Genomic DNA, 27,995 nt, shown 5'->3' on the forward strand with positions numbered 1-27,995 from the left:
CCCTCCATTATATTATTTTAATGGATGGAACCGGATAAAATTATTATCCCTTTAAATTTACCCTTCCCGAATAATAAAATTTGTGTTTTTCTATAATAATAATAATAATAAAACGAAGCGGTCAAGAAATTTTCCCTTTTTTTTAATTTTTAAATTTTTTATTCTATGTTATTTTTAAAACAACCAATGAGATGCACTTTTCCATAACCTAAATAATCTCTTATCCTAAATTTCTCCTAAACTACCTCCCCCACTATCCCCCACTTTCTCCAAAATTATTTTTAATGCTTATTTATCCTTTTTCCCTACTTTTTATCTATATCTATCTAAAGAAATTTTGGATAAAAATTTAATAATTATTTAAATATTCTAACAAAATTAAATAATAACTTTAAAATATTTAATAATTATGAATTTAAATGTTTTTCAAGTATTTAATAATATGTAATAGCTTTAAATAAATAAAATTAAAATAACAAAAAATATAAATATTTTATAGATTATTTAAATATTTATCGTAACTAGAATGTAAATAGTTAAAATAACGAAATTATGTAATAAATTTAAAAAATTTCTTCAAAGTAGAAAAATAATTATAACATAATATTAAAATTAATAATAATTTATAATATTAAAAAAATAATAATGGAAATATGTAATAATTGTATAAATTATGATTTTATGGATAATTAAATTCAACAAATAATTAATATTTAAAAATCTAAAAATTTAAAAAATTTACATTTTATTTAAGTATTTAAATAACTAAATACTTTAAATGACAAAATATTTAACATAACTTGATTTTAAATAGTTAAAATAAATAAATTACATAATAAATTTAAAAAAGTTCTGAAAAGTAGAAAAATAATTATAACATAATATTGAAATTAATAATAATTTAATAATTTTACATAATATTGTAAATAATTAATTTCACTTATATCAAGTAATAGTTCAAGAAAATAACCTTCAAAAAATTTAACATTTATTAATAATATTTTTAAACTCTTAATTTTTATTTATTATCTAATTATATATACTAAAATTAATATTTATTGTATTTCAGTAAATATTTATTGTTTTTTGTGATAAATATATTAAAAAATTATAAATATATAAATTATATCTAATTCCTATTTATCCTCTTCCCCACTTTTTATCTATATCTAAAGAAATTTGGATTAAAAAATTTAAGAATTATTTAAATATTATAACAAAATTATATAATAACTTTAAAATATTTATTAAAAATACAAAAACATCATTTTAATTTTTTACAAAATATATCACGAAATTATGTACTAAAATTTTAAATTCTGTTTTTCTGGATCATCAATTTAAATGTTATTAAAAGAATAAAAATTTAACATAAAAAAATAAAATCTTATTTTAATATTTAAGAAATAAATATCTTAAATAAAAAAGTATTATAAATATATAAAAAATGTGTAGTAAAATAACGAAATTTTGTAATAATTTTAAAAATTTTACATACTTTTAAAATATTTAAATAACTAACTATATAACATAACTAGATTTTAAATAGTTAAAATAACGAAATTTTGTAATAATTTTAAAAATTTTCTTGCAAGTAGAAAATAATTATAACATAATATTGAAACTAATAATAATTTAATATCTAAAAAAATTAATAATGAAACTATGTATTAATAGTATGAATTATAATTTTATGGATTATTAAATTCAGTAAATAACAAAAATATTTAAATATTTTATACATTATTTACATATTTAAATATTTAAATAACTAAATATTTAACATAACTAGATTTTAAATAGTTAAAATAACGAAATTATGTAATAAATTAAAAAAAAATCTTAAATGTAGAAAAACAATTATAACATAACATTGAAATTAATAATAATTTTATATCATAGAAAATTAATAATTAAATTATATAAAATATTATAATTATAATTTTATGTATTATTAGATTCAATAAATAACTAATATTTTAAAATTTAAATATTTTACATATTATTTAATTATTTAAATAACTAAATATTTTAAATAAAAAAATATTTAACAAAATTAGATTTTAAATTAGTTAAAATAAAGAAGTTATGTAATAAATTTAAAAAAATATTAAAAGTAGAAAAATAATTATATCATAATATTGAAATTAATAATAATTTAATATTTTATAAAAATAATAATGAAATAAATTTTGGTAATAATTTAATATTTTTACATAATATTGTAAGTAACTTTCAATAATTATTTATTGTTTTTGTTATAAATGTATTTTCAATAATTATGTATAAATTTATTTTTGTTTTGTTATTTAACAGAAAACTTTCAATAGTTATTTGAAATTAAACTACTATTATTGAAATTTTTAAATTTTCTTTATTGTACTTATTGTATTTATTGTATTTTTGTTATAACTTATTGATTAATATTTATTAGAGATCAAACTACTATTTGAGATTATACTATTTATTGGCTAATTTAATATATTTTTAGTACTTATTGTATTTTCATTACCAATATATTTTCAATTATTGTGTATTTTTGCTATAAATTTTTAATAATTATTAGAGATTAAACTGTTGTTATTTATCAGAGATAAGCCTATTAATTTGGCTAAAAATATGAGTGTTCATGAGTTGGTTCAGTTTGGTTGTAGGCTGTTTGGCCAACCAAATAGACTTGGTTAGGATGGGGAGTTGGTTAGCTAAAACTGATTGACCATTTGCGAAAATCGATCCACTCAAATTGTACCAGTTTGGGTCGATTTTTTTGTTTGATTAGTTGGTTTAAAATATTTAAACTTAAAATTTAAGTTTAAATTTTAAAATTACAGTGCAATTGTTAAAAAATAAATTCATGATATAAAACATTTTAGACTAAGAAATATGGGAAACTTCCCACATTTGAGTGTCTTGGAGTGTCTTGGCCGTGAGGTGGCCACCGGTGAAGCCCATGTTTAAGAAGCCATTAACTACGCCACCGATGAGATTGCCGGCAACAGCAAGGGCATCTCCCATACTCCTCTAACTCTTGTAATGAAAAAGAGGGATGTTCCTGATCTCAGCATGGTTGATTTGCCCGGTATTACAAGGGTTCCCGTTCATGGCCAGCCCGAGGATATCTATGTGCAGATTTCCAACATTATAATGGAGTATATAAATCCGAAAGAGAGTATAATTCTCAATGTCTTATCGGCTAACGTAGATTTTACGACGTGTGAATCTATCAGAATGTCTCACCCTGTGGACAAAACTGGCGAGAGGACTCTGGCTGTCGTCACCAAATGTGATAAAGCTCCCGAAGGTCTCCTCTTCAAGGTGATGTCCAACGACGTGGAATATTGGTCTCGGCTATGTTTGTGTGAGGAATCGCATTGGCGACGAATCCTATGAGGAAGCAAGGAGTGATGAGACGAAGCTGTTTGAATCGCATCCTCTCCTTTGTAAGATCGACAAATCCATAGTTGGCATCCCGGTTTTGGCTCAGAAGCTCGTCCAGATTCAAGCAGCAAGTCTAGCGAAATGCTTGCCGGGTATCGTGAAGAACATTAATGGCAAGCTGAGTCTGAACATTTCCGAACTTAACAAAATTGCCTAAGAACCCATCGTCTGCAGCTGAAGCGATCTATGACCGCTTTCACGTGGATTGTTGGGTCTGCGAAAGAGTCTCTCAGGAAAATCATTCTGAGAGGAGAAATGGACGAGTACCCAGGTGATGAGTACATGCACTGCCCAGCGCGAATGGCTGATAAGCTCAACCAGTACTTCAAAGAACTCCAACAGCAGCCTGCTGAGGGCTCAAGTAAGTTTTTGATGGAAGAAATTCATGTACTGGAGGAAGCGAAAGGGATTCAACTCCCCAACTTCCTCTCTCGCACTGCTTTTCTCTCGTTGTTACAGAAGAAAGTGAAGGAAATATCCGACATTCCGATCAAATTCGTTGAGGGGGTCTGGAGATACGTCGAAGATGTGGTTATACGTGTATTGATGCGTCACTCTGAAAGCTACCCACAGCTTCAATCATGCACAAGAAGGGCAGCAGCACAAAATCTGATCATGAAGATTAAGGCCAAATCAGTCGATCGTGTTAAAGAGGTTGTGGAAATGGAAATGCTAACAGATTATACATGCAACCCAGATTACATGACAAGATGGCAAGGGCTTATGGCCCAGCAAGGTGCCTTCATGCAGCGTTTCAATGATGGAAGGAAGCCCGATAAAGTAAATATTACTGGCTTGGGAGATGTTGAAATTGGGCATTTGAGAGACCATCCAATGCTCGTGGAGCAAGCGTTCGATATGAGAATGAGAATCACTGCTTACTGGGAGATAGTATTGCTCAGATTGGTAGATATATAGTTTAGCTCTTCACCTGTTGTTTAGTATTCAAAATTTGGTGAACAAAGAGATGGAAAAAGAGATAATGAACGAGCTGATGGGACCCCATAGTCACAGTGGTGGGATCGAACGAATGCTGGAGGAATCGCCGTCTGTGGCCCATAAGCGAGAGAGCCTCAATCGGAGTATCAAGTTACTCAAAGAGTCCAAAGAAGTTGTTGGCAAGATCATGGATCGGATTAATGTTGCATCAGATGACTCTACCAATTAGGTTTCTGGTACTTTTTTTTTGTAATCTCTAGCCTTTTTCGCTGGCTATCTATGGTTTCTTTCTGTTTGTAGTACTCTTGCCCATGGTGGATGCGTTGTTATTGTGGTTACTAAGTTTAGTGAGCATTTTCTTTTGAGAAAAATGTAGCAAGTTTGCACTTTAATCCAACTTGTGTTTCTGTTCTCTGTGGTACTTCTCGCTAGCTAGCTTGGCAGCCTGGACTGTGACTGTTTGAGCAATTCACGTAGTCATTGATCTCTTGCCAATTGATTCTGAGTAGCTTGTGGCTTGTTGAATGTATGCTAGCTTATTCTAGTTCTTGTTCTATGAATTGAGCCGCTCCTGTTTCAATTACATTATGAGTGGTACTCGCTAATCGCTATATATTAAATCTCAAATATTGATAAAGCAGTTGTTATCTTCACCTAATTAAAATAACTTTTATCTTTTATTCTATTTTATTTTTGTTGTCCTGGTTATGGCTATGAGGAAGCAAGGCCGACAATTTAAACCCTGAAAAAAATCACATCCAAACATTCTTCCGAAGGATGGGTGATAGTTCTTAATAAAATTTTGGCTGGTTCTGTATCAATGAAACCCACAAAATCATCTATATAAACCTTTTCTTTCTCCGAAAATATCAGCTTTGGCCATATAAATTTGCCTACAGAGGATAGATATTTAGCCATAACAAATCACAAATGTTATGGTGCAGTCACAAAAAAAAAAGTGTCTTTCAATCCTTGATCCTAGTGGTGAGTGGTGACGCCTCACCACTTTGGTGGAGTACTAAATCTCAGATTTTTCTGGAGCCACTTTGGTGGAGTGTTTATTCTATTTGATGTGACATATTCCCAGTGGAGCTTCTGGGCATTTATGAACTTGGTAAGATGATGAAACTCCGATGGGTGCAATTTAGAGTTTGCCAGTTGAGCTACAAGCTTTTTGTTCAGTGCAGAAAGATTGAATCTCGAACCGTCTTCCTGTTGGACTAACACCAATCTTGGAGTGATAAGCATTGTGTGGTCACTGTTCAACATTGAATGTTGGGTGCTCTCTAACTTATCATACATGATTGTCAAGTTGGGTTTTCTACTCACAGCTTCAGTAGCAGCCTATGCCATTAAGAAGAATAATATCAGTTCCTCCAAGTTACCAACAACTTTAACCAAGTTTTCAGGTACATCTGCAGCTTATTTGTTAGGGCCCAAGATGTTCGATGAAATTCCATGGTTATTTGTTTCCCTATGATTTAAAGTTTGAACCCCTTTTTTATTTGATCATTTGCTCTTTTTGCCGGCGTACTTTGTAAATAGAAAATGTCGTCACAAGTTCTGAACAGGGCCAGGAAATTGAGAAAGAGCAGTATACAGATGCGGATTCTAGTTGTATGCGAGAAGAGGTCAATAAAATATAATTAATTGGATCTAAATATATTTCTTTTTTTATTCTGCATTTCTAATTGTGCTTAATTTAGATTGGTTTTCACCAAAGAACTAAGGTTTTACATGTTGCAGATGGAGAAGGAAAAAGTTGAAAGAACGAGTGATGTGATGAACTTGAAGTTAAGCAATCCTCTTGTTATTGAAAATGAAAACATTATTTTACCTGAATTCAGAGAGCAACTTCCAGATGAGAAATATGATGCAATGAACAATTCCCAAGCCACGAGAGACAACCCAGAATTCAAGGTTGAAATGACAAACTACATGACTGAAACAAAACTGTTTACAGAACATAATGAAGGAACTTGAGGAGAGGAAAGCAAAGCTTGAAGCAAATTTGCTGAAAAACTATGCCCTGAAGGAACAAAAGTTGGTCATTTTTGAATTACAGGGATATTTGAAAATTAAGGCAAGTGAAGTTGACATGATGAACACCACAATTAACTCACTGCAAGATGAGAGGAAGAGGCTTCAAGAAGAGATCGCAAAAGGTGTATTAGCAAAGAAGCAACTAGAGAGAGAAAGAAACAGAATCAAGGGGTTGCAAAGGCAAATTGAGATTAATGCAAAGCAGACTATGGATGGGTTACTAATGCTCAAGCAACAAGTTACCAGCCTTCAATTGGGGGAAACAACTACCAGAGATGCTGAGATTGATGCAAGGGTCAAGGCTGTGGGGGTACTAGAGTTGGAAGTTTTGGAGCTCAGGAGGAGGAACAAAGAACTTCATTTAGAGAAGCGGGATTTGGCAATTAAATTAGTTGACACCGAAGCTAGACTAACTTCTCTCCCCAATATGACAGAGGTAACTATGATCAAACCCACTCATCCACCAACAAAATGCATTCAATATGATGCCTACTGTGAGAATACAAGGATATAATCTTATTTCTGTTATCGACTTGTGACACTGCAGGGCGAAGTGGTTGCTGAAGTGAGGGAAGAGATAAATAATTTAAGGCATGTTAATGATGCTCTATCAAATCAAGTTGAGAAGCTGCAGAAGAGCAGATTCAGTATAGTTGAAGAACTGGTGTACCAACAATGGATCAATGCATGCTTGAGGTATGAAATCCAGAGATTCCAAACACCATCAAGGAGGACCTCTAATGGTTATGTCAGGAAGAGTTTAAGCTCCATATCTCGAGAGGGGGTCAAGGAAACGTTCTCGGATTACACAAGATTGAACCACAAGCAGAGTGATGTGGGTGTCAATCGAGATTCTGCTCAATCATCATCAAGTGAGGGAGATGAATTTGACAATGTTGCTACTGATATTTCTGCTAGCAGAAGGGGGTGCATCAGTAAGAAGCCTGGTGTGTTACAAAAGAAAAAGAGGTGGAGAAGAAGCAGAGATGATTCAAGTGATATCTCATCATCAAGCAGCTCTCTTGGGGGAACTTCTTCAAGCTGGACAAGTCTGAGTCGTAGATCATCAATGTCAACAGGTCCAGAAGTGTCGATTGTAAGAAACGAATGTGACAGTGAGGGCATTACTGAAACAGGGAAGAAAAAGCAGCTGGAAACACCAAATCCCCCACGAAATAGGAGAGTTTCATTTAGTGGTTCATTAAACTCTGAACTTGAATCAGTCCAAATCCAAGGTGTGTTAGAGGACAAGCATCCCGCATACAAGGACTGGCACAAATTGGCTGTGGAGATTGAAAATGCAATAAGGAAAGCTGATAAACCCAGGGCAGAGGCAGAGATGGCCCATGACAGTCTGAATTTCAATTCAAGCTCTAGCTCTGAAGCAGAACTGGAGAGAGAAAAGAATAATGAAACTGATGAAAAGTGCAAAGATAACCACACTGAGAAGCACGACCGAAGGACGCCGGAGTTACGTCCTAACAAGAATAAGAAGGCCGAGGCACACGTAGATTTTTCTGTGACTCTTTTCTTGACCTTGCTCTTGATGTTAGTATTGTATTATTTGCTTCTTGTTGCTGTCTTTTAACTGAATTAGCTTTGTATTTTGAATCTTTGATCAATGGACATCACTCCATCAAAATCAATAAAACTACATTCTGTTGAAATGTAACGATGAATGACATTATACATTCATATTATTTACTAAGCTACTCCTGAGATAATGCCATGTCTATCCGGTGTATCCTTGGTCCGGGGGGTATGCATGTAAGGGTGTCAATGGACCGGTTTTGGATTGGACCCCGTCCAGTCCAAAATCAATTTGGATGGATTGGATGGACCAACAAGACATTGAATTGGATGAATCCAGTCCAAAATATTTATTAGATTGGATTGGACCTGATCGTCTCTAATAAATTTATATTGGATTGGGTTGGATTAAGTCAATATCTGGTCAATTGATATAAGATAAGAATATAGGTGCAAATGGACTGGGTTTGGGTTGAAACAAATCTAAACCAAAATGAATTTAAATAGATTGGACAGTTCAGACATTGAATTGGACTAGTCTAATTTTGTCCATAACATTCATTGGATTGGATTGGATATGGTCCATTTATAATGGACTCACATCGGACTGGATTGAATTGGACCAAATCCAGTCCAATTGACACCCTTAAATGCATGGGCCGTTCTTGCCACGACCCACATCATTCCGGCCCATTTTATACATATAATTTGATACGTTCATCATTATATCTGGTTCAACCACATAATGTAGGTAGGGATAACGTGATGGTGCCATGTGTATACACTAAAAAGGTCATTATTGGAATCATGGCATAATGAAGGGCATGGCCCATGTGCCTGGCATGGCACAACCTATATATATATATATATATATATATATTAGATGGCAATTTGACTCCGCCTTGCTCCGTTATGCCCTCATTGTTTTTACGATTGATCAGGTTTGAGGTGAGTTCTGGGGAGTTGGGACGATGTGGGGATGGTATTTGTCCACCCGGCTTTGAACCTGTTCCAACTATATTATATTATAAAATATAATGTAATTCTAGGTGGGTTTAAGAATAAAAAAAAAAATTATAAATATACAAGTAAGAGTGACCGGGGCAGGCAAGGCATTTTTGTTCAGGATCGGGGACGGGGCATATAAAACCCGGTCCCGCCCCGCTCGTTACCATTCTTATTGTGCTGACTCATGGGCCACAGTCCTGGGCTTGTACTTGCTCCCTCCCTGATCTATCGGGCACGACGACCCACATTACAGTGCGGGCGTAATGACAAAACGTGTTGTACCAGCCTGACATGGCCCATAGAATTACTAAAAATCTAGAACCGGGCTTCCAACTTGGGCCTGGCTAGAAAGTCAGGATGGGTTGGGTTGAAAAATATGAACCCTATTTAACTTTACGTTAGGTTAGGTTGAAAAATATTAACCCTATTTAACAGAACTGCCCTCTTATGGACAAATATACCCCTATCAAATGAACCATTCATCTGCATGAATATAGCCATTGTTACATGTCTGGTGTTCACATTGGGTACAAACAGATCGAATCGGATTGGATAAAGGGTATATCCGATCCAATTTGATAAGAAATCCAACCGGTCATAATCGGATAAGAATTTGTAGTATTTCTAAAATTATGATTCAAATTTGAATTCAAATATTTGATTCGATTTAGATTATAATAAATAACATATTATTTAAATAATATAATTATATAACATTTAATAATTAATAAATTGAATAGGGTATATTCAAATTCAGTCCATTAATTAAATGAATCGACTTTTTCAATTGGATATGATTTGTTAGGATCAAGGGAGGTATCTATGTTGGGCTCTTATTAGATTGAATTTGGATTCAAATCAGATATGATCTGACTTATTTACAGTCCTAACATTTGGTAGTGGAGCAAATTAGTCATAGCCAAGATAATTTGAGCGATATGAATGCCAGGAGTGGTAATTGAAAATTTGTAAGGCCATACAAATCGAGATCACATCTCTTCCCCACAAGGGGCCATTTCACAACATCCCACAGCACATCCTCATCGTGTATTGGGAACATCTCCCAATCCCCGTCATGTATTGGAAACATCTCCCGATGAGATGTGAACTCACACAAATCAACTATATATGGAGGATGCCAATAGGGCTAGGGCTGTAAACAATATCTGTTTGTCTGATCCGGTCAAGAGTGATTCGAATTCAATTCCTTTATAATTAGACTAAACACGACCTCATTCTATGCAAGTTTTATCCTTTCACCAAACCAGAATTGATTGGTGAAAATGAAGCCATTTGTGCCTTCACTTTTTAGAAATTTATTTCAAAAAATATGGGTAATTCCCCAAGGCTTAAGCTACTTTTTGTACAATTTGTACCTTATAGAAGTAGAAAGTATTTTTTTATGAAAGTCTATCCAAACAGTATTTTAGTTTCCCACTAGTATTAAGCCTGTAATGTTTACGGAGAAGTACACGGACAGATCCAATGCAGATTTTTGATTTTCACTGCAGAGTTATAAACATTCAAAAGGTCAACAATCCCCACTCTACAATCTCTTATCACCTTACCTCAACCATATCTACTCGTGAGCCTTTCAAGTTCAAACGCTACAATCTCTTATTTTCTTACCCATCTCTTTTTGTGGATGCCATATATCTGCGGAATACTGCCAATCCTCATCCTGCTTGCTTGGTTGTTGATTTTTCTCGCAGAGATAATTTTTCTAGAGGGAAAAATCTATGATACAAGAAATATAAGGTAATCGGTCCAAGAGCTTTGGCCAATCAAAGCACCCCTATAAATTATGATTAATTCCACCTGATTGATTAGCTGTAAGCTTTTTTTGATGTCATTCCTTTTCCGGTATTATAGTCGAACCCTTTTCTTAATCAGTTAGTTATTTTACGGTTGATTAATAGCGTGGCAGATTGTAAGTTTTGTTTCATGTTTGAGCCCACTTTTCTCGGGGGCTCCACCTTGTATCTTTAAAAATTAATCACAGTCAACTGATCAATTAATAGCACTCTGATAGTTTTGAAAATAAACGAATAATAAAATGTAAAATTATATATATAAACAGTTCTTATTATGTATAAAAATTAAAAATATTATATATAAATTTAATTTGGCTTATAAACTTTCCGCCTGAACCTATATATTGGATTCAAATTTGGTTCCAAAATTGATTCAAGTCAAACTAAATCAAGCTTTTTACAAGCTGAGTTCAATAGCTTAATCTGTGTCCACCCCTAGGGACTAAAGAGGTACTGTACCAAGTAGGCAGAACAGTTTGATCTGCAATCTGAATGCAAATAAACCTATCCCAGCAATCCATTGAGAGCCACTGGTGCGTAGGATAAAATTTTGGATGCTATTGGAAGGAGTGGGACCAACGAAGCAGATTTGTTCAGTTCTTCTATATTCCATGCCTATTTATTTGGGTCTCAAAAAACCTGAAACCCCAAACAGGAAACAAATAAAAAGAAAACAACATCATGTAAGGTTTTTAAAATTGGACCGGACAAAGAACTGTTTTGGAGTCCGGTTCCTGGGTCGAATAGTCTGATCTTCCAGTCCGAATGGATGGTTTGCTCTGACAAAAAACATTTAAAATTTAAAAAAGCCAAAAGTTATTGTTCAAATCGATGATTCGCTGACTAAATCAACGATTTTTGGTTAAAAAGTGATCTTAAAATAAAACAGAACTGATTAGGTGACCAAATCATTGGTATCATGTGACACCACGTGACGTGTTTTTTTTTTTTTTTTTTTTGGGTCAGCAAAACACAGTACCATATTATATTATTATACCATCTCCATAAAACTTTGTAAATCCATTCAATTCCCTGAATAAGGAGTTGATACTGCAGTTCTGTACCCTTTCTACATATAGTATTTGCTAAGTTTGTGAACTATCTCATTTTTTTCTGTCTTTTTACATATTACATATATCAAAACACTGGGATAGCTCTAATACTTCATTCCTATAAACTTTATCACAGGAGTTGCAGAGTGCTTGAGGATGATTTAAACATCATGTGGCATGTGTTAACTATAACTAAGAAGTTACACAAGCCAACTTTGCTCTCTTTTCTTAATCCTTTTGGCCATATTGCATTTGGATGAATGAATTTGGTTCTCAGATTGGATTTGTGAAAATGTAAATAATATTTAGCTGCGCTTTGGACTGTTTAACCAATAATAATGCCCCATGTCGATCATGCAGACAAATTAAGACATTGAGGGTAGTTGTGGATGGGATTGATCATTTTAGCCTGGTCCAGTCTGTCTTGGAAGCTATGATACATGTGTATATTTCATATTAATTAATTAATTAATTAGTTAATTAATTATAAACTTTTATATTTAACTGTAATATGATTTTAGTAAGAACAGATTGTGAAATAGGATTGTGTATAGCAGGACAAATGTAGTAAAGATATAAGTTGACATTATACAATCAAATTTAAAATTTATAATATATTAAACCAAAATAAATATCTACTTTATATATTAAAGATGTTTTATGATTTTTATTATAAAATAAAATTTAAAAAGTATTCTTTATATTAATTTATACAAACAAACCTGAATGCCCTGTCCACATATGATATAAGGCCTGGGGTGTGGGCTGGGCAGATCTAAAGGGTTTCAATTTCATGACCTTGTAAAAACCGTGGCATGGCCCATTACAATCCCTACTTATGGGGCACCCTTCTATAAAATAATAATATTGGGCCGAGATGTGAATCGAGGTGGGCCCAGACAGCTCTAGAGGCCTTCATTACTTTGTAAAAACCAGACCGTGGTGGCTGGTTGTAGCCTTGTAGGGCATATATACTTGATACTTGATAGCCATGGAGTGCAGCTAATCCTAATCCAGACTATGATATATCAGTGGTTGTGGGGTATGGGCGATTGAACCGACTAATCATAATTCATAGTTCTGTCTAAGAGTTAAGAGCTGTTCATGCTTTGACATATGAATGCTTCTAAGGCCTCAGAACTCAGAAGGAAGCCAAAATTGTAATTCTAATTCGCATAAACATGTTTGGTTTGATTTTCTGCTTTTGCTTGCGTATTGGTGCGAGTGCAACCCCATCCAACTTGAGGCTGAGAATTAGATGACAACTCTACCTTTACAACTGCTGGGCACTGATTCCATGTGTCACTAGTCTCATCTCTCATGTGGGTCTACTCCACTAAGACCGGTTCATGCATCACCAGACATCAGGTGATGAAACCACATATGATATCCTTTTTCCCAACATCACCCTGGTAAAGCCATCTGAGTAGGCGATGGGGCCTACAATTGTGAATTGCCCATGATATAACAGAAGATGCAGATGATCAGATCAGACGGCTGAAAACTGGTAGATGGACAACCCACAATTTCAGTTCCCCGCCTAACGGCCAAAGGTAGATAGAATTTTAGAGGTTGTCTTCGACTCAAATTTACAGTTATTGGTGTTTTTGGCAGTTGCTCAGGTTTGATTGTTTAGACCATAAAAATTATATTCCCTGGGAAGGAAGATTAAAATATAACTACATGAGAAGTGAGAACCCACTTATAATAAAAGCTTCGAGTTGTCTGGATAAAGGTTAGCCACTAGTTATTTGGTGGCTGCTGTGGCTCACAGTCGCAGCTTGAGAGGTTGGTTTTGGAATTCTTTCTTTTTTAGTTTTTGAATATATTGGAAAACATTTTACTGTAAGGTCTGAATAGAACTTGACAAGATAATGATGATGAAACAACGGTGTTTATCAGAGACCTTATTGATTTTCCTTTATACAATTTTGCTGGGAAAAGCTGGAGTTAAAAAGGTTCTGCTTTGGGCTATTGATAAACGCCATGTGAAATTCTAGTTCCTAAGGATTATATGACTTGATAGTATTTTATTGGAATTGTGTCTTTTCTCTTAATACTTGGGAATTTTGAGCTCAGGGAACGGTGAAGCTGGGTTTGAACAACATCAGAATGAAGAGGAAGCTGAGCAGAGACAGTTCATTGATTTCATCGTTGACACAGAAAAGGAACAGGTAAGCATCACTTCAAAGCTCATTTTTGTTTCTCCTTTCAATTCCAGAAAAGCTCCAAGCTTTCTTTCTGTTTTCCCACTCAGCAAGATTAGATTTTGATAGATAAATGTTTTATCTGTTTCAGGGGGAGGATGAAGAGGAGGAAGAAGAGGTTAAAAGAATAAGTAGTGTAATCAGCCCTGTCTCGGGAAATACTCTTGCTCTTGATGAAGAACAAATCTTACCAGAATTTGAAGAGCTTCTTTCTAGGGAAATCGAGTTACCACCGTACGGTGATAAAGAAAAGATGTATGAGACCGAGATGGTGAACACAAATGAACTGGAAATGCTACGTAACCTGGTAAAGGAATTGGAAGAGAGGGAAGTGAAGCTTGAAGGTGAATTGCTCGAGTACTATGGCCTGAAGGAACAGGAGTCAGACATTTCTGAGCTACAAAAGCAGCTGAAGATCAAGACCGTTGAAATTGACATGCTGAACATCACCATTCATACCTTGCAGGCTGAGAGGAAGAAACTTCAAGAAGAGATTGCCCAGGGAGTATCAGCAAGGAAGGAGTTGGAGGTGGCGAGGAACAAGATCAAGGAGCTGCAGAGGCAGATTCAACTTGATGCCAACCAGACCAAGGGCCAGTTACTGATGCTCAAACAGCAGGTTACTACTCTTCAGGCAAAGGAGGAGGAAGCCTTCAAGCAAGATAAGGACTTGGAGAAGAAGCTGAATGCTGTGAAGGAATTAGAGGTGGAAGTCGTGGAGCTTAAGAGGAGGAATAAAGAACTTCAGCATGAGAAGAGGGAGTTGAGTATTAAACTGGATGCTGCCGAAGCTAGAGTAACAGCTCTCTCCAATATGACAGAGGTAAGATTCTTAAATGTACTTCAAATATTTTATGTCAATTTCTCTGTGCTTAAATTCATATGTACATTTTACATGAATGCAAACAGAGAAGAAAAGTGCATGATTATCATATTTATGTACGAGGGAGCACATTACTCAGTCTCTGCGTTCTATCTCATTTTGAGTTCTTCTCTTTAATGTTCTGTTTTATTCCATACTCTGTCTCTATGATTTAGTCTGGTATTTTTCACATGGTTTACAAAACAAACAAAAAATTTTGGATACCTGAATTTTCTGAAAATTGCAACTAACCTTTTGCTTTATTTTATTTTTTTAAATTTACTTAAATGTCATTCCTGAAGTCATAATTTGACAGGATTGGGTTTATTGAAAATAAATGAAGGACTTTCCCTAGACTCTAGATGGTTTGAAATAAAAAAAATGTCAATAAAGATGCGGTTAAAATACTGGGGATTTGTTAAAGTAAAAAGTAATGCATAGCTGATTAGGTGAAGCTATGTTATGTTAACTTAGAGGAGCTTACGCAAATTGGTGTCAGATATGTAAAGATGGAAACAACAAACCCAGTGCAAGATGTGTTGGAGAAACAATTAGAAGATACAGCTTATACTCCAACAACAATAAAAAAAATCTCATTAACATTTCTATGTAGATGTCTAGTATTGTTGCTAACTAATTCCTTAAGAAGAGAAATGTATTCAACTCTTTGTCCAGTATAATTCCTTTTCAAACTGGATGTCCTCCTTGTTGCTACATGTGAAGTATATATGATTTTACCATGAGTAGCCTTTATGTAATTTTTTTTGATCTATGAAATCAGTATTTTTTGGAAGAAGAAAAATAGTATGTAGTTAATATGATTGATCTATGTGTCAAACATATTTAAATATGTGAATGTGTTTGGTTAGCCTATACTCTATACAATACTAAACTTTGTTTCATGTCACTAGAGTGAAATGGTTGCCAATGCAAGGGAGGAGGTTAATAGCTTGAAGCATACAAATGAAGACCTCTTAAAGCAGGTGGAAGGGCTTCAAATGAATAGGTTCAGTGAAGTTGAAGAGTTAGTGTACCTACGTTGGGTCAATGCATGTTTGAGATATGAGCTGCGGAACTACCAGACGCCAGCTGGGAAGATATCTGCTCGTGATCTCAGTAAGAGTTTGAGCCCAAAATCTCAAGAGAAAGCTAAGCAGCTGATGCTAGAGTATGCAGGATCGGAACGTGGGCAAGGAGACACTGACCTGGACAGCATTTCTTCTCATCCATCCTCTCCTGGTAGTGAGGACTTTGACAACACTTCAATAGATAGCTCCACAAGTAGATATAGTAGCCTAAGTAAGAAGCCAAGCTTAATCCAGAAGCTGAAAAAGTGGGGCAAAAGCAAGGATGATTCAAGTGCTCTTTCATCACCAGCCAGGTCCTTTGGAGGTTCACCCAGGACTAGCATGAGCCATAGAACATCCATGTCTAGAGGTCCATTGGAAACCTTGATGCTAAGAAATGCAGGAGATAGTGTGGCCATAACTACATTTGGAAGGAAAGATCAGGATCTCATTGAATCTCCAGAAACACCAAATCTACCACGCCTTCGAGTACAAATTCCTTCTAGTGATTCACTAAATCCTGTAGCATCTTCTTTCCAACTAATGTCTAAATCTGTTGAAGGGGTGCTTGATGACAAGTATCCTGCATACAAGGATCGGCACAAATTGGCCTTAGAACGGGAGAAGGCAATCAAGGAAAAGGCTGAGAAAGCAAGAGCAGAGAGATTTGGAGATGGCTCAAATGTGAATTCAAGCCCTGGCTCTGGAGCCAAGGCTGAGAAAGAGAAACCTGTAACATTGCCACCAAAACTCGCTCATATAAAGGAGAAAGTTGTTGCTACTAATTCAGGTGAACAAACCGGTGACAATGACAAGGTTGATCCCCAAGTAGTGAGCAAGATGAAACTTGCCCACATTGAGAAGAGGGCTCCAAGGGTGCCTAGGCCACCTCCTAAACCTTCTGGTGGTGCTCCCGCATCTTCTGGTATGAATGGTAACCCATCAAGTGGAATACCAGCCCCTCCACCACCACCGGGTGCACCACCACCACCACCTCCTCCTCCAGGTGGACCACCTCGCCCACCTCCTCCACCAGGAAGTTTGCCAAGAGGATCAGGTACTGGTGATAAAGTTCATCGGGCTCCTGAGCTAGTTGAATTCTATCAGACTTTGATGAAACGTGAGGCAAAGAAGGATACCTCTACTTTGACATCATTTACACCCAAGACATCAGATGTTAGAAGCAATATGATTGGGGAGATTGAGAACAGATCATCATTCCTTTTAGCTGTAAGTAAACTTTTTTAATTCAAATTTGCATTTGCTTTCTTATTTTCTGGAACAAAACATCTTCTTTGTGTAGTGTCAAATTTAACAAGAAAGAAAATGTGTGCCTGGGTCCAGGTGAAAGCTGATGTGGAGACACAAGGTGATTTTGTCCAGTCCTTGGCCACTGAAGTCCGAGCAGCTTCTTTTACCAACATAGAAGACTTGGTGTCATTTGTAAACTGGCTTGATGAGGAGCTCTCTTTCTTGGTATGCATTCTAGATTCCATTTACACAATATGCCATTGTTGCATTTATGTTGGGAAAAAATCTGGAGAAGATAAAGATTTCTTAATAATAGAAATATCAAGAAAAAATAGAATAAGAAATGGTGTGAATGCCAACCTGATTGCAGCGATCACCTTCATAAGAAATATTTCCCTATTTATCATGGACGTCAAACAATAAGTAGAAGGTTTTTTTTTTTTATCTGTCCGGAAACTTTGTAGATAGTAGTTGTTATTGTTAGTTCAAATACTTCATCCTCACAAACTAAAAAGAATCAGGACAGTTGCATCATCTATTATGAGGGGTGAATATTTCCTATTGAAGTGTTTGATTAAGTTAGGGGTCCAAGGGATCTGCTATTATTTTCAGTACTATTTCCTTGATGGTTTGATTTTTTTTTTTTGAATAGGTTGATGAGCGTGCAGTTCTCAAGCATTTTGATTGGCCTGAAGGTAAAGCTGATGCATTGAGAGAGGCAGCTTTTGAATACCAGGACTTAATGAAGTTGGAGAAGCAAGTCTCTACTTTTGTTGATGATCCCAAACTCTCCTGTGAAGCTGCACTGAAAAAGATGTACTCATTGCTTGAAAAGTAAGCATCTCATGGTCTCACCTTTTGTTATTTCTTTTTAACAGTGGTAGATTTAGAAAATTTCTCATACAAAACTTATGGTCACTTCATATTACCTTTTCTTAGAAAACTTGTTGCCAGTTCAATAGCACAACAAATACCTAGTTGGTATCTGCATTTTGAAATATCTTTTCCTTTTTCCTTTATCACTTTTCTTCAGAGTGGAACAAAGTGTCTATGCACTCCTACGGACAAGGGACATGGCTATTTCACGGTACAGGGAGTTTGGAATTCCGGTTGATTGGTTGTTGGACTCGGGTTTGGTGGGCAAGGTACATGCTTCAATTCTACAATAAGATGAAGAGTAAAGCTGTAAAATCAGATAAAGCACATTCGCAGTTCTTGTTTAAAGAAGACTCTTATCATTTTTATTAATTAAAAAAACTCTCTCTCTCTCTCTCTCTCCTTGAAAAGATAAACTTATTAATCACAATCATGGGAAAAGAATGACCTATTTATGAAGTATATCTGCCAGAGATATTTATGCTAATGAATTGGTTTAGATCATTAGTGCCATGGAGAATATGCTCTGAAGAAGGAAAAAAGAACAGGAGGGAAGCAAACCAGATTCCATTATTTGGCATATGTCATCTGACAATGAATTATTAAATATATAATTCCTAATTTTAGTAAGTTATCAAGTTATATTATTTCTTACTGCAGATTAAGCTTTCATCCGTACAATTGGCAAGGAAATACATGAAAAGAGTAGCATCAGAGCTTGATGCCATGGACGGACCTGAAAAGGAACCAAATAGAGAATTTTTGCTTCTGCAAGGCGTGCGCTTTGCATTCCGTGTTCATCAGGTTAGGTGTTAAAATTCTTCACTCATTGAATATATTATAAACTTGAAATTATGGATGCTTAACATTATACTCATTCTTATTAGATAGAGTAACTACCTGTGGCATTTATAAATATGTGCAAACTATTTGTATCCAAGTGGGAGAAGAATGGATTTGATTTTTAGAACAGCTCTTGTTTGGAAGAAATTTTGTGTATTAACTTCCAAAGTAAACTAAACTTTTAGCACACTTTGATCTGTAAGAACCAGTCTTCTCTAAGTGGGGAAAGGAGATGCTTGTCAGTTGATTTGGATCTTCTGATAAATCCTGGTCAACAAATTTCCTAGTTCACCATTTATTCGTTTTTTAGTGTAAACATCATTACCAACATTAAGATTACCGAGTTGAAGTATTTTCTTTTATAAGTGCCAAGTTGAAGTTTATTGCAAGAACATGAATGAAATTCTGATTTGAAATTATTTCCAGTTTGCTGGAGGCTTTGATGCAGAAAGCATGCGGGCTTTTGAAGAGTTGAGGAGCCGAGTTCATAAGCAAACAGACAATGCTGATAAGCTGGAGGAATGAGAAATATCCTTCTTGTATTTATGTTGAACTTCCCATTCTATATGTAGTTTTGGTCCCCATAGTTATTCAATTATACTGGATAGTGTAACAATCACCATTCACCAGTTCTGAGCAAAATAGAAAGTATACAGAGTTTTACTACAATTGTGCTAATCCAGACTAAGATTTAAAGATTATTTAGCAAATGATAAAGAAAGCAACCAAATACTAGGAGTTATTCAAGATCCTTCAAGAGGTTGGGAACTTTATTGGTCAAGGTCAGTGCGGAACCAGCAAAAATTATACTGTACCAGGTCAGGCAAAGAACCAAAAAGCATGGAAGCTATACATGCTGAGAGTCAGAGAAGTAGAGAACTGTTTGACTCACCCATAGAGGTGTAAAGCCGTTTTTGATTACTGGGATCACAGGTAGAATGCTCCAGATTGTTTGACACCCAAATAAAAAATGCAATACAAAGAAGAAACAAAAAAACAGAAAAAAAAAGTAAATGGTTGGTGTCTCCACTCTTTTCATTCTCTTTGCTCAAAAACAAATATAAACAGGAGTCAGAATCTATTTCATGCCCATTCCAAGGTTACTGTCTATAAATTTATCACCTCCCCAGTCTTACCTTTCCTTGAATTATCTAAGGCAAAATGAACGATGCTTCTTTAGTCCCCTGTTTCCACCAACAACTCACATCCTCCCGTCTGACAAGAAGCCAAAGACTTGGGAAAATGGTTAATCATGAGACAGCAGTCAAACTTTGATGGTCCAGAAAATGAAGCAGATGCCCTCTGCTTGGTGATGGCACAGAACCCTGTGGCAGTACGGACCCGATCCAATTTCAAATGTGGGCCTCGTATATGATGTATCTTGCCCTCTAGGGTTCACCATCAGAAACAGAATGAGAATGAGGGTTTTGGGTTTTAAAATAGGCTGTTATCACACGCCTCTGCTTCATCGTTTGCCGTGATAATGGATTTCTGCTTTTCTTTTTCCCGTGGGTGTAGGCTTAAAGCCGAACCACATAAATTTCTATGTGGTCTTTGAGTGTTCTTTTGGGGGTTGCAATTACACAACAGTTCTCTTATAAACAAATAAGAGGTGCATACAGAGTACAATCAAAACCAACCTCTGTAACCCGTTCAGCCTCTTCCCATATCTCTGAAGCCTGAAGTCTGAACCCATTCTCCCATCAAGACGCTACCTATCACCATTTAATTTCATGGCTTCCTTTGCCAGTCTTAAGGTTGAAGGAGCAGTTGATGTCCCAGAATCACTGTTCTCATCAATGTTCTCACATGCCACTCTTGATAGAAACACCCAAAGAAGATTGGGAAGATGGGAGTATGTCCGTCTGGGTGGAAAGAGGTAATTCCCTCACTTCGTTCTATCATTTACACCACTCTAGATAGAGGAATACCACCAGATTGTCAATCGCTAAAGATGAAAAAAAAAAAGGAAAAACATTCCAGCTAAAACTCCAAGCTAGTGTCGTTAGAACCAGACTGGAAGTAAAACCGGAAAGCTTTCAACAGGGTCACAAATTTGGTATAACCAGCAGCTAGATTGTTTCAACCCATAAAAAAACCGGGACCCAGAAAGCTAATTGAGTCGCCAGTTCACTGGTTCAATCATCTAATCTAATCACTTAATCAGAGTCTGAGAACATTACTCACCCACCAATTCAATCATACTAATTTAGAAAGGAGTTCAATAAAAATTTAGTGCATACTTCGATACTGATCAAATTTAGTTCAAGCTTCGGATGTATTGGGAGCCAGGATATTGTTGAGAGGCTACGCCCCTGGACGTCGGCTATAAGCTGACAATTAAGATCTCCTGCCACAACTACCCACATCTCGCTACAGGTGCACATTGGGAATGTCTCCCCATGAATGTACAGCTCTAGTGAGATGTGGGTGGGATTCTTTGTGGGAAGGATATCCGAGCTCATAAGCTGAATCACATAAATCTCTGAGTTCTTTCTTTGTATGCTCTATTTTGCTTTTACTCTTTTGTTTTCTCTACTCTATACCCCTTTTGTTATGGATTGAATAACTGAAAAAAGATTACGGCTGCGGTCTAAATCCCTCTTCTCCAGCAACAGCATTGTCTTAATAGGAAGCATTTGTTCTTCGATTGGCATAAAATGAACAGTGGTATCCAATCACAAAGGGGTTAACATCTAGCTATTTGGTTATTTCAGAATTATACTTCTCTCACCTATTCAAAACTTGAACGGTATTTCTGTTCTTTCACTTGCCATCTAACATCAGTTAGACGATTTTGGACTAAAATCATTTTTGGGTTTGTTAGAAACACTAACATCCTTGAAAGTTGAAACCTTTTAAGTTTTAATTGGTGCTCAATGCTCATTGAACAAATAAGTGTTGTCCTCCTCCTTCAGGTCAAGTTGTTTAGAGTGTAGTCTGATGGGGCCCAATTTGCAAAGCCAAAAGCCACCTCGAGGAAGACCTTCCAAATGGACACTTATTCAAAGCATCTCAACCAATGCTTGCTTCATCTGTCCTAAACGGGCCCTTTGATCAGATGGAGGAGGAAATATCTGCGTTGCGTTAGTCAACACTCAAATGGGGTAGGTCCAATCGGGGCGTCTGACCACTCTACCAGGTGCTTTGTCGGATGCAGACATTTCTAATTCGCGAAAAACTATATAAACTATCCAACTGACAAGGGTATTTAAGTAATTTTGGTCTAACTAAAGACAGCAACTAATAAAAGGGTGAACGTGAAGAAAGAGGGTGAGAGGAGAGAGAACAGAACGGGCGTGATCCACAGACCAAAAAAAAAAAAAATCTGAAAATGGCGTCTCTATCTTCCTCTCCTCTTGTTTCTAATCCTCAATGGAGAACCAATTCTCGGAGTTGTAGATTCTGCACTAGTCACTACTTCCCTAGAACCCCATCTTCTGTATTCCTCTCTTCTCGGAGGTGCCAAGGCCTGTCCCGGCCGATCATTACCTCCCAGCTCTGCACCCAAGAACTGGTGACCATAGACAGGTCTTCTTTGGTTGTCGCCGAAGCTTTCTCCGAGGAGCAGCTCTGGGCTGCTGCTTGTCTCCGTGTTCGGTCATTCAACGAATTTCAGGAGTCTTACGGTGTCCAGGTGAGTTTCCAATTGATTGATCTATTCGTTTCCTTTCTCGCTTCTTTTCTTCATGAATTTCTATCTATTTTGGTGATGAAATTGTAGTTGTAGCATTTGTTTGTTGGGTTATAGCTCTGGTTTTGTATTTTTGTAGAGGTTTAGTGTTTGGGACGAAAGGTTGCTCTTTTGATTCATTTTGTTGGAGGTTTCGTGGAGAAAGAGAGAATTAACTTTTTTTTTTTCTTTCTTACTTTCTTTTTCTAAATTTTCTTGAATGCAATCGAGAGATGAAACTGAAATTTGTCTTGTGCATCTAAACTGAATTCAATCAATATGTCCGTCCAACGGTCCATGTCTGAAAAATGTTGCCTTCCTCTAAAGATCTCGTGAGAAGCTTTGTGCAATTGTGTTTAATTTAGTCTGATAATATTGAGATGAATTTTCTAAAATTTTATAAAAATGGCTTACCTTGAAAATCATTTCAGACAATATCAAATGCTATACCAAATGGTGAACATCACCATTCTGGGAAACTAAATCCAAGAATATCAAAGGTGTGATAGCTTTAAAAATACATCTTATCATTTGTTTTTTTTTTTTTTTCTTCATTCTGAGATTCCAAGCTTCCTTTCAACAAACTGCCAAATTTTTTACCGATTTTTTGAAATGCAAATTCTTCTTTCTGCCCTTTTTATAATACTTATGATATTTATTCATTGTCAAGTTCTGTTAGGATCATAAGAGGTACTTGGCGGAGCGTGAGTTTGAAGCACTGAAGGAACGTATTGCTGGGAAGAGGATAGGATTTAGAAGGGTTTCTTGTATAAATGCTACGCTTCCATTACCAGAAACATCAAACTTTCCAGATGATCTGTGCTCTGCATGTAAGGTATGAATTCATGCCTGATATTACTGTAGTTTTCATCATGTGTAATATTCTTATGGGTGTTCTGCTGATTTCATTAGTCCTAGGAGCAGACTTAGTGATACCGTGTTTGATATGTTAAAATGTTATATAAAATTCCACTATAAAATTATACACTGTGTTTAATATGCTTACCCAAAAAAATCCACTACATAATGAAATCACTGTTCTCAGATTCAACTGGGCTTAGTACTGTTTGTCACTGGGTCATGGGTTGAATCAATCATCCAGTTCTACTATTCAACTTGCTCAAGTAAAACATTCAAAAAAAAGAAAAAAAGAAAAATAGATAAGTGTTCTACATTATCTTTTAAAGCTATAATACATCAAAACAAGCATAAAATAATAAATTTAGAGGTTACAAAACCTAGTAAGACCTGTTTTTTAGGGTAAGCTTGACAAAGTCAACATTTCTTACAACCAGGCAACTCCAAAATCATTTTGACTGCTTGTTCCAGTTCTGATGGTCCAACCATCCTGTCCAATTCAAGTCTGACAACACTGAATACAATACCAGTCATAATTAGAAAGGGGGGACATAAACTAAAAGAAAAGCTGCAACCCTTAGGATTTCTCCATATGAATTGCGTAATCTAGATGAATTTGAATGCTTTTTCAATATGATTTGGCATTGTCCTAGAATTTTAATGAATGCCGACTTGGTTTTGCATGTATTATAGCTAGAAAATTGCATATCACATGGATAATAGAGATTGTGGCTTCTTTATAGTAGTAGAATAAGTTATTCTTTCCAAAATATTGTTTCTTTTTGCATATAAAAGATGCAAAGAGAAAGTGTTGCAATTGAGAAGTTGCCTCCTTAATCTTGGTATTTCTGTTCAGATTTGAGAATGTGCCTTGAGGTTTAAGCTGCCTGTTAGTTTTGGCCATCCCCTTCTGCCTCTTAGGTGGTGAATTTCTCAGATAAGATTTGTACTTAGAAGAATTATAAACATTCAGAACCATGCTCCTAATATATAAATTTTGTAGAATGTTCCCTTAACTAGATATAATTGCATTTTTTTATTTTCAGAAACCTAGAGCTGTTAGAATGGGTTAAGCTACAATCGTTACTGGTATAATGCAGTTAAATAGTTGTCTATGTCACAAGTTTTTGAAAAATTATTGTTCAGATTTTTGTCATACTAAAATTGATTTCCATGGGACAAAAAAAAAAAAGAAAAACCTTCAAGATGTTCTTATCCAATTTGTTTTCTGTTGATTATCTTTCATAGTTTTCTGAAAAAGGAGAAAATCGCATTGTGGTGGGGACCCTTGATCTTAACCAATGTCTACGGCTTCCTGAGGAAATCACTGGGAAGAAGCCAGAGGTACAGGTCTGGATTCTTTCTAAATGTATGGAGGTTACAATCATCATTTTTTCTTTTTTCTTCTCCATTTTTTCCACGAACCCAATTAATGCTTAGGTTATTCAATTAAATTATCTTTTTTTTTTTTTTACTTTCAAATTTGATAGAATAATGTGGGTATGCATTACCAGAGTTATCCAACTTATTTCATGTGAAAAGTCATGACATACATGCTAATAAATCAATTATTAACTACCAATATATCCACAACTGATGAATTTCCATAAATGAATAAGAATGATTAAGATCACAATCTGTTGCTAGCTACAGGCTGGTGTCAAGTCAGAGTCACCAGATTTTTTTATAGAGAAGTATAGAGGTCAGTTCCAAATTGAGGTCCTATAGAACAATATGAAAAACCATTGATATCCACAACTCAGCTTTATGAAAAATTGTTAGTAAGTGAGGTTAACTTGATTTAGTTTCACAATATTTCCAGAATAATTGCTGAACAACTTATTGGGCTGTCTCCTTTATAAATTTTCTCCAGGTCTTACTTTTTGAGTTATTATGTTTGGAGTTGAGGATTACAAAAGTCTTCATGTCATAAAAACATTAAGAGAAGTTGTAAATCAGGGAAGAAGGGTCTGAACACCTCTGTATTTGTAACAAGGCAACTGGAGTATTTTCTTTACACATCAGTGAAGTTATATAGTGATTGGAGTGATTTTCAAGGATATGCTTGGTGTGGTAATCTAGCATTATCTGGTCAGGTTGTTGGTTCAGGTCATTCAGCATGAGACCAGGCACTATATTTGATATAGGGTCTAAGATGATCAGTATCCATGGGGCATGTGTCACAAGAGGAAGAGCAACAACTAGAAATGGGAATGAGAGACTGAGTAAGCAAAATAGCCCCCTAAAGGCTATCCTTTCACAATAGAGAGATCATATCTTTGGCATCAAGGGAGGAAACAGATTTGCCAATTCCTTGGCAGGTAGTCTTGCAAGAAGAGGACCTTGAGAACTTAACTATATTGGGGGATATTATTATCAGGTCGAAGGTATTGTTTGTTTTTTGTTGCATTTTCTATTAGTAAACCCAATTGAGGTTTATGGCAGACTCAAACTCTTTCTTTTTTCTTCTTTTTTGGTTTGAGTTCTGTAGTTTTGTACTTGCACTTTATTGTTATACTGCTACATTTAATACAATACTCTTACTGTTATCAATCAAAGGAAGCATGAAGATAAGTTTCATAGTGATGCTTTCTAAGATATGAAGTTCACTTTTGAAGATTTGAAAATCAAGTTGGAGAATTTGGAGAATTTTTTTTCCACATCTGTGTGTCGCATCCTCATCTTGATCTTCTTTTTGAACCTGGAATATAAGAATATCTGTGGCTATGATTCTTTTATGTCTTCCATTGTTCATGTAAATGCTAATATTTGAATGGCATATGTTGCATATCCATCCTCCCATCCCCAGAAGAAAGAAAAGACACCAATATCATAATGGCATATTTTGCATATCCAGTGTCACATTAATGGTCAGCTTCTTTCATTTTAGGTGTTGTTGTAGACGACTTATTGTATTTGTTAATTTTTATAACATCAGCCTTGTTCCTTATGGAATTGAAATGAAATTTTCAGGGTATTGGAGCTGATTTAACAAGGGCATACCTCAGCAATGTATGTGTTGCCAAGGAGCTACATAGAAATGGTGTGGGCTATGCAGTTGTTGCCAAATCAAAGGAACTTTCCCAAGAATGGGGTTAGTAATCTTTATAAAACTTTTTTCATTGTACACACATTTGATCTTCATGATCATTGTCATAATTACAATAATTGCACATTACATTCAACGTTGGTTCCAAATACATGCATATTCTGTAAGGAAGCTCTTGATTGGACACATCATACTTCAAAACAATGATTCCATAAATCTTTATGCCACATATGCATACACATGTAAAATGATAAGGTATTCAATTATCTTTGTAGACTTTGCCTGCTTTGATGGGTTCTTACCACATGAAGGCCTAACATGACAAGTCCCAGACTATCATGGGGAGTTCTCAGTGTTAGCATGCATTATAATATGGATTGACAGTAAATCAAAATTTTCTCTTGGAAACAATGTGATATGTAGAAATTGCAGAGATCCTACTCGGTTTCCATGTGTAAAATTTGTGTAGAGTTTATCCCAACATTGTCAACTCTCTCCATGTGAGAAATTTGTATAGAGTTGATCCCAACATGTCAACTCTCTCCGTGCATTTGCAAGACCACCCTCTCATGTGGCAATTTGTAGTTGAATATGCTGTTGTGATGCAACTCAATTCAAAGGGTGGTATTTTGTGAGGATGAATCCAATTCCATGGTGGGATATGCCTTATATAGTTGTGTAATAAAACTGATGAATGGGCTGGATTGGCCAAGTTGTCATTTGGGGTGAGGGTATTTGCAGTCTCCCTTCTTGACTAGACCTAACTCTGCTTAATTTTTGAGATTAAGGTCATTGGTGTAAGTGGTTTTGTTTTGGTTGGTTTCCTTTCACTCTTTTTAAGGCAATTTTTGTCTGTGCTTTTATTATTATCCCATACTTTTACCTTGGATGATGCCCTGATGCCTGCTTACTTTCGTGTACCTTTCATCTTTGGTTTGTTCCTTGTTGATTAAAAAAAAATCAATTTATTTTACATTCTTTTTTCAGGTATAACTGATCTATATGTGCATGTTGCCATCGACAACGAACCAGCAAGGAAACTGTACATCAAGAGTGGTTTTGTATATGAAAATGATGAACCTGCTTGGCAAGCTAGGTTTCTGGATCGGCCACGGCGGATTCTGCTATGGACTGCTATCCCCCAGGCTGAGAAGTTGTAGTTCTGGGGTGAAGCCAAACTTCAACTGCACATCCCATTCTGTAAACATAGATAATAAAGATAAATTTCAGCAGTTGATACAGCAATTGTAATTGTTTTTTTCCCTTTTCCATTTGAAAGTGTAAAATGTATCCATGATCATGACATCATGTTGACCACCACGAGATTGTATTCGACATTTTATCAAACATAATATATGTCATCACCATTGTTTGATTGATTCCAAACTTCCGATTATAGCTTCTCAGTGAATGATCATCTTTGAATGCTTAGTTTATTATTCTTCTTTTATGGTTATGTTGACCAGTTTGTTGATCCAAATGCAT

General features: G+C 35.5%; 3 protein-coding genes and 1 pseudogene across 5 annotated transcripts; all 4 read left to right on the plus strand.

Annotated features, from left to right (window-relative positions):
• The first annotated feature begins 2,883 nt into the window (after window positions 1-2,883).
• Window positions 2,884-4,606, plus strand: LOC148854715 (dynamin-related protein 4C pseudogene; annotated as a pseudogene).
• Window positions 4,607-6,123: 1,517 nt separating this feature from the next.
• LOC148854716 (protein CHUP1, chloroplastic-like) lies at window positions 6,124-8,087 on the plus strand. The gene is made up of 2 exons (XM_088985642.1): window positions 6,124-6,856; window positions 6,968-8,087. The coding sequence occupies exons 1-2, from the start codon at window positions 6,347-6,349 to the stop codon at window positions 8,006-8,008; spliced, it is 1,551 nt and encodes a 516-aa protein (XP_088841768.1). The 5' UTR covers window positions 6,124-6,346; the 3' UTR covers window positions 8,009-8,087.
• A 5,737-nt stretch (window positions 8,088-13,824) lies between these two features.
• LOC148854717 (protein CHUP1, chloroplastic-like) lies at window positions 13,825-19,599 on the plus strand. Its single transcript, XM_088985641.1, has 8 exons — window positions 13,825-13,998; window positions 14,123-14,854; window positions 15,805-17,190; window positions 17,305-17,436; window positions 17,864-18,045; window positions 18,245-18,356; window positions 18,748-18,891; window positions 19,357-19,599. The coding sequence occupies exons 2-8, from the start codon at window positions 14,285-14,287 to the stop codon at window positions 19,453-19,455; spliced, it is 2,625 nt and encodes an 874-aa protein (XP_088841767.1). The 5' UTR covers window positions 13,825-13,998; window positions 14,123-14,284; the 3' UTR covers window positions 19,456-19,599.
• A 2,599-nt stretch (window positions 19,600-22,198) lies between these two features.
• On the plus strand, window positions 22,199-27,896 carry LOC148854718 (Acyl-CoA N-acyltransferases (NAT) superfamily protein). 3 transcript variants are annotated; one of them, XM_088985643.1, is made up of 5 exons: window positions 22,199-22,567; window positions 23,283-23,438; window positions 24,710-24,811; window positions 26,435-26,555; window positions 27,498-27,896. In XM_088985643.1, exons 1-5 carry the CDS (start codon window positions 22,265-22,267, stop codon window positions 27,668-27,670), a joined length of 855 nt encoding a protein of 284 aa, XP_088841769.1. In that variant the 5' UTR covers window positions 22,199-22,264; the 3' UTR covers window positions 27,671-27,896. The 3 variants fall into 3 exon arrangements, with proteins under 3 accessions (XP_088841769.1, XP_088841771.1, XP_088841770.1); XM_088985644.1 differs by having other exon boundaries at window positions 22,200-22,567; window positions 24,710-24,805; XM_088985645.1 differs by lacking the exon at window positions 24,710-24,811.
• The last annotated feature ends 99 nt before the right edge of the window (window positions 27,897-27,995 follow it).

Source organism: Nelumbo lutea, chromosome 4, assembly GCF_056320005.1.
Source record: "Nelumbo lutea isolate HS-2025 chromosome 4, American lotus-T2T, whole genome shotgun sequence".
Lineage (NCBI taxonomy): Eukaryota > Viridiplantae > Streptophyta > Magnoliopsida > Proteales > Nelumbonaceae > Nelumbo > Nelumbo lutea.

Coding starts and splice junctions, on each gene's coding strand:
- LOC148854716 (XM_088985642.1), top strand. CDS start 6,347: ATGAAGGAACTTGAGGAGAGGAAAGCAAAGCTTGAAGCAAATTTGCTG. Junction 6,857..6,967: donor CTCTCCCCAATATGACAGAG/GTAACTATGATC, acceptor GTGACACTGCAG/GGCGAAGTGGTTGCTGAAGT.
- LOC148854717 (XM_088985641.1), top strand. CDS start 14,285: ATGTATGAGACCGAGATGGTGAACACAAATGAACTGGAAATGCTACGT. Junction 17,191..17,304: donor GATCATCATTCCTTTTAGCT/GTAAGTAAACTT, acceptor GCCTGGGTCCAG/GTGAAAGCTGATGTGGAGAC. Junction 17,437..17,863: donor ATGAGGAGCTCTCTTTCTTG/GTATGCATTCTA, acceptor TTTTTTGAATAG/GTTGATGAGCGTGCAGTTCT.
- LOC148854718 (XM_088985643.1), top strand. CDS start 22,265: ATGGCGTCTCTATCTTCCTCTCCTCTTGTTTCTAATCCTCAATGGAGA. Junction 23,439..24,709: donor ATCTGTGCTCTGCATGTAAG/GTATGAATTCAT, acceptor TATCTTTCATAG/TTTTCTGAAAAAGGAGAAAA. Junction 24,812..26,434: donor GGAAGAAGCCAGAGGTACAG/GTCTGGATTCTT, acceptor TGAAATTTTCAG/GGTATTGGAGCTGATTTAAC.